Source organism: Branchiostoma belcheri, unplaced genomic scaffold, assembly GCF_001625305.1.
Source record: "Branchiostoma belcheri isolate BF01 breed outbred unplaced genomic scaffold, Haploidv18h27 scaffold37, whole genome shotgun sequence".
In the NCBI taxonomy this organism is placed as follows: Eukaryota; Metazoa; Chordata; class Leptocardii; order Amphioxiformes; family Branchiostomatidae; genus Branchiostoma; species Branchiostoma belcheri.
This window is the reverse complement of record NW_017803987.1, coordinates 2,860,080-2,872,488: the sequence shown is the minus strand read 5'-3', so window position 1 is coordinate 2,872,488 and position 12,409 is coordinate 2,860,080. Positions and strand designations below refer to the sequence as shown.

The 12,409-nt window shown below is 38.3% G+C and overlaps 2 protein-coding genes across 2 annotated transcripts in view; one reads left to right on the top strand and one right to left on the bottom strand.

Annotated features, from left to right (window-relative positions):
- Window positions 1–843: 843 nt before the first annotated feature.
- On the bottom strand, window positions 844–4,303 carry LOC109476413 (coiled-coil domain-containing protein 153-like). Its single transcript, XM_019777345.1, has 5 exons — window positions 4,257–4,303; window positions 3,494–3,624; window positions 2,408–2,552; window positions 1,603–1,826; window positions 844–1,264 (listed from the first exon to the last, which is right to left on the bottom strand). The coding sequence occupies exons 2-5, from the start codon at window positions 3,611–3,613 to the stop codon at window positions 1,136–1,138; spliced, it is 618 nt and encodes a 205-aa protein (XP_019632904.1). The 5' UTR covers window positions 3,614–3,624; window positions 4,257–4,303; the 3' UTR covers window positions 844–1,135.
- Window positions 4,304–4,530: 227 nt separating this feature from the next.
- The window catches only part of LOC109476267 (glutamate-rich protein 3-like), a 31,424-nt gene continuing 23,545 nt past the window's right edge, over window positions 4,531–12,409 (top strand). The window contains exons 1-7 of the mRNA XM_019777152.1: window positions 4,531–4,748; window positions 7,176–7,269; window positions 9,194–9,319; window positions 10,171–10,242; window positions 10,703–10,876; window positions 11,592–11,690; window positions 12,160–12,406. Coding sequence (XP_019632711.1) covers window positions 4,729–4,748; window positions 7,176–7,269; window positions 9,194–9,319; window positions 10,171–10,242; window positions 10,703–10,876; window positions 11,592–11,690; window positions 12,160–12,406 — 832 coding nt within the window. The 5' untranslated portion in view covers window positions 4,531–4,728. The remainder of the gene's footprint in view (window positions 4,749–7,175; window positions 7,270–9,193; window positions 9,320–10,170; window positions 10,243–10,702; window positions 10,877–11,591; window positions 11,691–12,159; window positions 12,407–12,409) is intronic.

The following is a 12,409-nucleotide window of genomic DNA, read 5'->3' as shown; positions in this document are numbered from 1 at the left end:
TCTGCGCGGGGTGCAGAATTCTGCGCAGAATTCTGCAGATTTCTGCAGAAATCTGCAGAAATAACATGATCCCTAGGGAACTATCACTGTTATCTACATAGTTGTTGTCATCTTCTACATCACCATGTGGAATGTCAATTGTCCAGGACAAACTATACTTGAAAAGTGAGAGGTAGTCCGGAATTAGAGTGTCTGTCCGGAATTATAGTGTCGCCTGTTTAACATGTATGTACAAGGCATATACATGTACATAGCTTTAACAAACTTTATTCAGACTTCTACAATATCATAAAAATAGTATAATACAAAAGCTCTGAAATCATCTTTGCAACATACACAGCAAATGTAAACTGTAACAACTGTGTTCTTTTGAAATGGAAGACAGCAACAGTCTAAAGTAAAACTACTAGTATCATGACTCGAAAATATTGTCAAATGGAAGACAAAATATACATGTATACTCCACAAGCACTGTACAAAATATTCTAGTTGAATTCTTGCAAGAAAACATAAGTCCTATCTGGGAAGTCAAATTTTGTTCTGATGACACAAGGAAGACACTATTGGCTGTCTTTAGCCTTCTACAATGTAGTTCTGTTTGCTGAGTTTGCTTAGTTATGGGCATACATGTTACCCTGGGTGCCTAACTCGTTCTTCGGGCGGCAAGAGCCTTTCGCCCGCCGGTCTAAATTACTGCTACGGGGGAGTCTAGCCCGGGGGGAGTTTGGCCGCCCTCCAAACGAGTTGGAGGGCCGATATACTCCTATGCGGGCGAAGTACCCTGGCTGCCGAAAAAAACGGTTAGTGGCCTGTAAACTTGGCTGGCACCCAGGGTACATACATGTATGCAGGAAAAAGTCAGCTTGAAAAAACAGCTAAAACTGGAATGTCCGGGTCTACATTTTGTACTTCACTGTTAAAAAAGTTAAGTTTGCTATTACACTAAAATCTCAAGTTTCATTGCATAGTTTGCACATATTATCAGCTTTTGCATAAGCCTTCATTGCCCTGCATAATAGAAAGCCAGTTTGGGAAGAAATTTCCACTGTACACACTTAAAACTGTTTCAGCATGCAGAAGGTACAATTTTCTGCCTTGCATGTACTGCAGTACTGTCACAAACTGATAGGAGGCACTATATGTCCAGGGGGTTGAGGCCAAACTCCAGCAGCAGGTGTTTGTGCCTGAGTTGAATCTGGGTGGCCTGCTTCTCCCATTTCTGCTTGGCATCGTCCATTTTGTGCAGAAGGTTGTCCAACGCATCCTGAAAAAAAGACCAGCAAACCTTGCTATCTTTCAACATTTCTAATTTGTGTTGTTTCTTAGACACATTTTGTGCTGTTTCTTAGAAACATTTTATATAGTATAACCCATTTCATACTTTGTTTCAGTTCGTTTCTGAACTGATACTCCGTTTGAAATAGCCCAGAAAAAAATTGGATGCTTATAATAGAAATGCAGTTTCTTTGGAAAGGTGTACAAAGCTTGGAGACATTGTATTATTATATTATATTATGCTAATTTCCTGTTTCAATTTTGAAAACGAATAAACAAACAAAATGATGTGATGAAGAAAAATAAAATTAAAAAAAACAAACGTACGTGTACGATCCCGTCATAGGAAATCTCCATACTGTCGATTTTCATCCTCAGCTCCTCAATAGTCCTGTCCTTTTCTCGCGTGATTCTCTCCTTCTCGATCTTGGTCTCCCGTAGTTCTGCCTCCGTGTTGGCGAGCTGTTGTCGGAGCCGCGTGACTTCCGTCTCCAGCGTGTGAATCCGTAAACCCAGCTCTGTCTGCATGGTCTTGTACTGTCTGGTCAAGTCTGGAAGAGTAGTGCACAACATACTGTCAATTCATACTGTCAGCACTTATACAGAGGACAATCAACTAGTAGACATTCTGTTTTGCTGGACACTGTAAGAACACTGGACACCGAATAAGACTACTTCCTGAGAGGAGTGAAAGAGACTATTCACATCAGGGGCATCATCACCCTTCAACGGGGGCCGACATTGTTGACCCAGTGTCTCACTGGGTCAGTCTACTGAGGAAGACCAGAGTGACTGGTGGAAAGCTCGTAGGTAAGAACAATCCTTGTGTTGGAACAAAAGTTTAAACTTTGAACATACAGTCAATAATTATATTCCTGTTATGTATCACCTACAATGGCTATTCTCTCGCTTATTTTTGCAGGGATTGATATCAAAGGTATGAGGAGAGAGGACTCCCAAATGAGGTTTTTTCTGTGTTGACTTTACTTCTTGGAATGGAAGTATTGTTTTGAGTGCCTTTATCATGAGTTTGTGTGTTTCGTGTCTGGAACAAGTACATGTACATGTAGTTTGACAGTGAGAGAGAGACTGTCCACCTACATAAAGAAAATAAACAAACAAACAAACAAACCAGAGCTGATGGATTTCTGGTCGTCCCGTTGGTCGTCCAGATCCTCCTCCACGCCCCGGAGTTTCTGTCTCATCTCGGCGGCCGTCGCCTCCGCACGGCGAGCGATCTCCTTCCGCAAACCCAGGTGGTCCTTCAGGGACTGAATCTGTGGGGGCAAATAGTGTGCTTATTATTTCTACTGATGTTTGATGTGATCTTTGCCTGATCTTTACTTTGTTTCATTAGGCGACTGCTAAAAAAAACTGTATATGCACCCTGTATTTCGAGCCCTACATTAGTAATTGTGAAAACACATATTGACAATGCACTTGCTGGGACCAGTGCAAATTGAGAGCATATCAAAGGTAAAAGAACAGCCTGCAGGCTACCCGCTTGGGCATTGGTTTGGAAATGTGGCTGAAGCATTGTTGGGAGAAAGGTCTTTCAGGGACTCAATCTGTGGGGGCAAATAGTGTGCTTATTATTTCTACTGGTGTTTCTTAAGGTGACCAATGCAGCAGCCAAATATTAACCTAGATTCAAGTCATAACCTAAAATCACGAAAACATACATGACAGAGCTCTTACTGGGACCTGTGCTGATTTCAGTGATCTAGCTAGTGTCCGTCTTTCCATCATTTGACAGAATTTTGCCACTTATGATGGACAAAAACTTTGACGGGAAAAATTGGCGTGTAACGCTGTGGGAAGAGATGTCATTAATTTTATAAATTCAACTTATACTTAGTCTACAAGCAAGATTTGCCCCTCAAAATGCAGTAAATAGTATCTCAAAGGGTCAAGATTTCAAAATTTTCCGGGGGAGCAATGCCATGCCGCCAACAGTCAACATGATGTTACATCAAATTTCAGACTGGCTCGAACACTGCTGTAGACTACCTGCTGGGGCATTGGTTTGGACTAACGCATGACTTGAATATATTTCAATATACAACTTTATTTGACCAGGGTCTAGTTTGGCTAGACCCTCTAAAGTCTTCTTGGAGATGTGACTGAGGCATTGTAAGTGGTTACATGATTCAAACTGTTACTTTTACAAAGGAGCTTAAAATCCTTGCTTTTACTTTCAACAGATATCAAAGTTTACCTCATGTTGAGCTCTTTTAAACTTCTCCTCGGCTGCATCAGGGTCCTTCTCTTTCTTTCCCTTTTTCCCCTTCTTTCCTTTCCCTTTACCCTTCCCCTTTCCTTTCTTCTTAGGAGGCATGGTGGCAAAACCTGAAATTTCAACACAAAATGAAATTATAACGTTATATATATCTGTCACCTTCGAAAAAGTAACAGGTGTTTTGAGTATTAGACTTATTAGTACTTATTAGTACTGGCTTTATAAAAATTTTGTTCAGTTGAGTATGTGCAATTAAAATACTATGATAAATCATGATCATATTCTGCTCGTTATATAAGATATTCAACATACAAAGGTATTGTCCTTTGTTACTAAGACAAATGTTATTATTAGTTCTGTAAACCTTGTTATCTCAAAACCACTTGTTGCATTTTCCAACAAAAATTCTACATTTTCTCATCCTCATAGACACTTTTAGTTTTATACACCCTAGCAGACTACAAAAATCATTCCTAGACCTAAGAAATCTGTAGTTAAGGTTCTAAAACTTGTGATAGAAATCGTAGAAAGTGATCAAGTACAAAATTAGTTCAGTAAACCTTGTTAATCTAAAGCCACCTGTTGCATTTTTCAACCAAAATCCTACATTTTCTTCTCCTCACGGACGCTTCTATACATTCTAGGTGACTACAAAAACGTCTATATCATTCCTAAACCTAAGAAATCTGTAGTTTAGGCTCTAAAACCGGAGAAAAAAGTCCTACAAAGTGACAAAAGTTACCTGGAAACCAGCTGCAGCTGTGACGCGCACCTAGAGCCGACCTTTGACCTTAGTGATAATTGACGTAATTATCATCCAACCGCAAATTCACGCAACCAACCAATCACACAGTCTCTCCTTTTATAACCGATAAATTTCTAAAAAAAATCCAAATTTTAGTACATTTATAATTAAGAATTGGTAAAATTAAGGTCTAGTTTTGTGTGAAAATGTGTAAAATGTTGAGGTTTTGAGGTACGGTGGTTTGTTGTTTGGCTGCGGTGGGGTTGTTATTTACATCACGTGACGCACATAACAACCCAGTATTTCTCGCTCTATATTGACGGTAACCAGCTTGGAAAGGGCAAACATCGGGCCAAAAAACGCCAAATACTCCCACATTCCACCGGTGGGAATTCCTGACAACTTGGGACTTATCTAACAGTAGTATCAGGACTTGGAATCTCAAGAAAGAGCCAAGAAAGGCGCCAAAATGAGCCACGCAGAGCCAGGGTAAGATTAAGTCTTATTTTTCAACGCAGGAATTTTATAAGACACCATGTTTGATACGTGAAGGTCTATGTGTTTTTAGGACACGCGTATTGTTTTGTCGTCTATGATTTTGATATTGATACATATTATATACCAGGGTCATATCTATACAGTTTAGAAACTTAGGGTAATTAATTTGTTGTGCAAAGGTTGTATTTTTTTAGAAATATTAAATTTTATTATAGAAATGATCGTAACATTATCCATGCATTACTTCCTGCATATTAAATTTAGCATGTTCATATTCATCAATGTTCATAGTTATCACGCTTCCGTGCAAAATTTATTGCATATGATTTACGAAATTATTATTCAAAAGGTCCTTTGCAAGGTAACTTTTGCAGCATTTGCAAATTTTCACCAAATATTAGATATTATGAATAACGTTATATTTCTTACGTAGAAAAACATTGTTACAGTTTCTTTAAATTGTCTATAATGTACATTGTTAATATACATCAGTCTATATTAATATTAACATTTACAAAATACAGACGAGACAATTGCTTTGGGGCTATTCGGTCATTGGTTTCTTGGAAGGCTTTTCAAATTCATGAATTGATCATTATCATGATATTAATCTCCAAACAGGTCTTTTGGTGGCTGCAAAGACTGTTACAGTATCAAATTGGCCAGAAAGTATTCATTTGCCCAAAGACATTTTGTATAATATCCTTGATTTGCCAGACAGTTACCAATTAACAGACAGCTATCATTTGCTACCTGAAGTTGGGCTGGTGTAAATATGGTAACAGTACAAAAAGAAAAACTGATAAATATTCCTAGAACATGTAAAAAAATAAGCTGAAGCCTTGAAACCTCTGCTTGTAGAGTATCATGATATAAATTGATATTATTAAGTTCCAAATCTCTTTAAATGCTAGTCTTTTCTACTTGTATTTGACAACATGGCATACATTTGAACGTTGTGTGCAGGTCGTAATTTTTTTTTAGATATTAGTATTTAGAATAAGTCCAAAATGAGAATCATTAAATACCAACAATCGCTGTTTTTGTTATCAGTAGCCAAATCACCCAACATTAACCTGCAGTCGCTTGTATTATGGAAAAATAAAACAGCTACGCAATATTTTTTTTAATCAATTATTTCATTAAACTGATAATCCTACTCTACAGAAAAATTCACACACTTCTATGTTATTTTTTGCTTGGTCAGGTAGAATTTCCTTCCTAATCATTCGTAATCATCACTTTAAGTGGGACCATTAGGTTGTGCATGCAAGCCTGCCATGTTACATTGTGTCCTATTTATTGAGCACAACGCCACGTAAGAAAATTGGACGCGTCAGAAGGCTTTGTCATTTTCGTGACTAACAGACAATGGGCCTTTTACTAATTCATGAACATAATCGATCAATTTTTGTAAAAAGGTCACTGTGTCTGTTCTAGAGAGGTATTGTTATAGGAGATATATGAAAATGTGTTGAACAAAGGACCAAGAACAAGAGATGATTTGAAATCATACGTTTCTGTATGATATAGTTCTTTGAGCCTTAATACTGCAAATATACCATATGTGATGGTGCCATGACAACAATACATGTAGGTGTCTACAATTTCTTATTCATCTAGGCATGAAATTTTTAATAATAATTTATCATACTATGATTGTTCTAATAATAGTCTGTAATGTTCTGGCCTTTGGCTGGATAATGTTTGTATTTTGTATTATCCAAAATTTCCTACTTGAGTGTTCTTTATGATCTCCAGTGTACATTATCTAATATTTGTAACTATTCAATTTTTAAAAATTGTATTTACCAGAAAGTGTATAATATTATATTATCCAAAATGTACAGTTTAAAATTCTACTTGAGTCTTTTTTATAATCTCAAATTGTATATCATCTAATTGGCATGAATTCAAAGGCATTTAGGTCTTCTATAGTATGCCCACAATCAGTCAATACTGTTGAGCATACCATATACCAGATATTGATTTTGATGAAAGTACATGTAATATCACTCTGATTTTTGCTTAAAGATTTTTCAGAAAATGTATACATGTTATAATATTGGCTACTGGAGTCAATGCCCTGATATTATGAGCAGATGCAATTAAATATTGCAAACCTTTTTTTGGCTGAGATGTCTTTAAAATTTAATTGCCTGTTCCTGTGTCTTTTTTTTATAACATTATAGGATATGGCATGTTATTTTCCAGGCCTCTACTTAAAGATTTTTCAGCAGATATGTGAATTGGCTTTCTGCAGTCAAGGTCCTCATTTTATGAGCAGAAACCTTATCAATTATTGCAGACTTCCTTTAGCAGCCATTTCTTTAAAATTTAATTGCTTTTCATACAATGTACATGTATGTGTCTGTTTTTTTTTTCATAAAATTGAGGATATGACATTTTATATTCCAGGCCTCTGGCGGCCTATAACAGTCTACAGGATCCCCATTTGACTGGGTACTTCAACAATACACGCATGCGGAAACATCTCAAAAAGTCGGGCTTGGTAAGTAAGGTTACTTTGAACTCCAGGATATATTTGGAAAATGGTCAGACAATCTTTCTTCTTTATTTCAGGCATGACTCACCCATATAAAACATACAGATGAAAATACACTGTGATACTAACAATAGTAAAGATATGTCTATAAGTACATGTACAGACGGGCCCACATATTGCGGAAGAATCTGTTGCGGAATATTACATCCAATTTTAGAACAGATTGGATAATGTTGTTTGAGGAGTTGTACAGACGGGATAATGAAAGAATAACATATTGTTTGCGCCATGTATCGTCAAATGTGTCAGTCAATTTAGGTATTGGATGCTACTTGCAGACTCTGGCTATTTTCAAAAATTGATCCAATTGCTTGAGTAACAGTTACTAGTATTTTGGTAAAGGGTAGTAGATGTCATCCTGTGTTTGTTTTGTATAATCAGTAAACTGGTCTAGTTTTGTTGCTAGGCTATTCAGTAAGGCAAATTAAGGTAAGGTAAATATTATGTGAAGCATTTACCAGTCTGTAAAAGTGGCCATAAGCTGCATTTATTTTATTAGTGTTTAACTGTAGAAATAATATGAGAAATTTTTGAACACTTATTGATAGTACAGAATGATGAAGAAACAAGTATCACTTGATGCAGTTTTGTGGGTCAGAAATCTGGGGTAATTTGGAACAGAAAGGCGTATTTAGAATCATGACAACATGAGGGTTTTAATGTTATTCACAAAAGAGACAGTCTACACACATCAGGTTCTTCCTAACTAGGTTAATCTGACATTAGTGCATGCCTATGTACACTGAAAGACACTTAAGGTTGCTGCTCATCCCACCTAGGTAGCATTCATGTTCCTTAAGGGGTGTGTCTAGGATTATGATGAAAAAACACGGTGCCACTTTGGGATTATGTTGCCATGGCAACTAATATCATTACCACAACAAAGCTAAAACTGGCTTTAGTCAAATAGATCCGTTAAAAGCATACAATGTTATGGGTTTACTCTGAGTCATAATCTACATGTATACACACATCGAATCATGCAATAATAGTTATTAGTGGCGTCAAATGACCGATTGGCTAGGCTAGCAGACACGAGATTGAGAAGTCATGGGTTTGATTCCCGAGATGTCTGGGTCGTTGGGAAAGGCACTTTACACGACTTTCCTTACTCCACCCAGGTGTAGAATGGGGACCTAACTTTGGTTGGTGAGGTAAAAGGCAGTGGAAGGAGAGGGATGGGCTCTGCCTTCCAATACCATGCCTCAAAAAGGCCATGGGACTACTACTTACATTGTGTACACTACAAATGATGTACCAGTAGTTCAGTTTTTACTTCTTAACAAATTTGATATGTGATCATAGCAGTTTGAGATTGTATTTGTGAAGAAGTTTAAAAGCAATCAGTTATACTATTTGAAGAAATCAGTTCAAATTTCTATGACTTAATTCTTAAAAGAGGTGGACAAAAGTCAAGAAATTCCAGAGTTGTTGGGGTGTTTGGTTTGTACCTTAGCAGTATACTGGATCCATGAACCCGCCATAGGTAAACATTGTAAAGGTAGTTGCTGCATTGTACATACATAAGCATCTAGCTACGAGTCTATTTACTGTAACTGGGACAAAAAACATGTTCAAGGTGAAATGTAGAACACTTTGTAAGAACTGAAGAAATGACACTTGATATCATACGAATAAGAAAAATAAAGGAAATAAAAGTCACCAAAATTTTCAGCCAAACTATCTTTATATGATTAAAATCTGCATATTATGTCACTGTTTTGTCACTATTGTCTTTTATTCTAACATATATTCAAAAGATAATTAAGTCCGCATTTCCTTATGTTTAAAAAAAGTCACGACTCTCTACTTTGTAACACCTTTAGTCATTGGCTGAAAGCTTTAACTTGTGACTGTTTGATCCAATCAGGTGAACCGTCAGGGAGAAATCATCACGGAACAAACGTACCGACTGAACATGGCGCGGAGGGAACACAAGCGACACGTCCGTGAACTTCTGGCACAAGCCATCGTACACAAGACTCTGGACATGGAGGTTCGTACCACCCCTCCTTTGAAAAGTGGACTTGTCCTTAGTACTGAATTGTGTGGCAGAGTGTTCCAAATTGTCATGAAATGGGGGTGAAATTTGGTTCACCACCCCTTATCCTTTGAAAAGTGGACTTGCCCTTAGTACTGAAATGTGTGCCAGAGTGTTCCACTTTGTAGGGAAATGGGGGTGAAATAATACACAACACCAAATGAAGGTGAAGGAAGTTGTTTGAGTGTTTTGCAGTTCTTGAGGTTGAAGGGTTGTTGTAGAGTGCTTGTGTGGAATTGATTTTTGAATGGGTTTTTAGTTCAGCTGGTTTCTGGTTGGATGGATGCCATATTGTAACTAACACAGTAGAGTCCTGAATAGCCTGGCGTATTCTGTAGTGTGTAAATGGAACATAATGACTTTGTTATGATTTCACATTTACTTGTAGTTGTCCGTCTGGCTTCAAACATTTTATTGACCTGTCAAATAATTGATGTAGATAAAATTCATATATTAATTGTTTAGAATTATTTTACTTGGAAAATTACACTAAAGGGTGTGAACGTATTGCATGGACACATTCAATTCTGTGCCAAAAATGAGGACTGGCTTTGAGGTTAAAAGTCAGGGACAAAGTACACTTGAACACACAAATGCTAAAAAAAAAAAAAAAATTAAATGTTATTTTGATAATGAAAAGTTAAGTTGATGCATAGTATGTAAAGTCATGTTCTGGTTTTGAAAACTCTCAAAACCTAAAACTTACAAAATCCCACAATGCACTACTTCATCTGTTGATACTGAAATTTGTGTTGTTTGCTCTGATTGGTGGATGGTCAGCTGATGTGTGGTTGCTATGGTTACAGAGGGCGCGGCAGGTGGAGATCAAGAAGAAGCTGGAGGAGATTTCTAAGATCGAGCGCGTCCAGAGAATCAGGGTAAGGAAAATGGTGATTTAAAAGTGATAACTTCGAAAGAGTCCTAGAATTAGAAAATCAGTTTTTAAAAACTTACATGTCAATCAGAAGAGCATGTTTGCTCCAAAAAATGTACATTTCATTTGTGGATTTTTAAAAATTGATTAGTGTGACAATTTGTAACATATTTTACTGCAAGTTACGAAATATCTGCTGAAGTGTCAATTCCCAAAAATACACCAGCAGCAATAAGCTATGTTATATATTGTCTTCCAGTTATGCTTAGATACTACATGACTGGTCGTTTAGCTGTTCTGCTGACATATTTTGAAAAAAGATTACAAATGGGACTCAGCTTGAGGATTGAGTAATGCTTTCTTGATGTTAGTTGTCATGATTCCTGTACATTTGTGTACAACAGAAAACTTTTTGAAAAAAAATGTGTCATTTGTGTAAACTTGTGTTGTTTTCCCGTACGCAGACGGAGCGTGGTCGTCGTGGTGACGAGGACATCATCCCGTACCTCTCCCCGCGGGGGTCGCGACCTCACTCCGCAGAGGACTACCCCAACCCCCGCCTCTACTCCAACGGCACACGGCCCAAAACTGCACCACAGTTCCCTAAGGGACATCGCAGAAGGAAACAAGATGGACCGGTAGGTCTTACACAAAAAAAAATGATTTTAACTTTCTTCCTGTTGTCTAATCTTTTAAAAAATACATATTTGGTACCAAAGAGGTACTTCAGCAGGGACGAGGTTAAAGACAACATCTATAGTATAGACTTTTCTGAAAAAAAAGATGATTATTCCCTGGTGCTAAACATCATCCACAAATTGGTAAGTTTTCCTGTCCTTGGTGCTGAACACCATCACACACAGGTAAACATGCCTGTCCTTGGTGCTGAACACCATCAACATGCAAACATGCATGTCCTTGGTGCTGAACACCATCCACACACAGACATACCTGTCCTTGGTGCTGAACACCATCCATACACAGGCAAACATGTCTGTCCTTGGTGCTGAACACCATCCACACACAAACATACCTGTCCTTGGTGCTGAACACCATCCACACACAGGCAAACATACCTGTCCTTGGTACTGAACACCATCCACACACAGGTAAACATGCCTGTCCTTGGTGCTGAACACCATCCACACGCAAACACACCTGTCCTTGGTGCTGAATGCCACCCACACTGGCAATTCTTCCTGTCCTTGGTGCTGAACACCATCCACACACACACACACACACACACACACACACACACACAAACATAGTTCATTAGTGATGAATAGCACCATGCTTGCATACTGTTGCTGAGGCTTCAAACTTAAATTGTTGTTGTTTTTGTCTCGCGTACAGCCGGTGTATTTTGACGAGGATGGGATGCCGTTGTTACCACCGCAGGCTCGGCGAGCGGAGGAACCGCGGGAAAGCGTGGACTCACACTATCTCTACCAGGTTGGGCTCTTCACTAATTAATCTCAATTGTTTTTGTCAAATGTTGTATTTGCTAAATTGTTTGGTAATTAATTCATTGCTGGATAGGGTAGCTCAAAATGTGAATGGATTTTTATAATTATTTTCTTTGTTTGTAAGCCTAAATCAGGGAAAGGGAAAAATTGCTTAGGCATTTATTCAGTGTGTTCCCCAGACAAAGTCTATATGTTTGTGTTTGTATAGGAGACTGATATCAAAAGTTCAATGTGTTCCCAGACAAAGTCTACTTGTTTGTGTTGGTATAGGAGACTGATATAAAAGTTCAGTATGTTCCCCAGACAAAGTCTATTTGTTTGTGTTGATACAGATGACTGGTGTCAAAAGTTCAATGCGTTCCACCAACAAAGTCTATTTGTTTGTGTACGTATAGGAGACTGATATAAAAGTTCAGTATGTTTCTCAGACAAAGTCTATTTGTTTGTTGTTACAGGTGGACCCAGCGGCCCTACGAACCTTCACCAACAACATGGGGAACATGGACCTGGGAGGGGGGGTCTCCCCCTACACCCTCCCTGTGGTCGACCCCAGCATGCTGGAGGGGGGGTCCCCCCACACCACCCCTCGGAAACCCCCCAGACAGAGGACCCGCAGTGGGGGTAATGGGTCCTCGGGGGGCAGCACCTACCGGGGTAGGAGGTTAAAGCCACCCTCAAACAAGGTAAGGGCTGGGTGTCATAGTA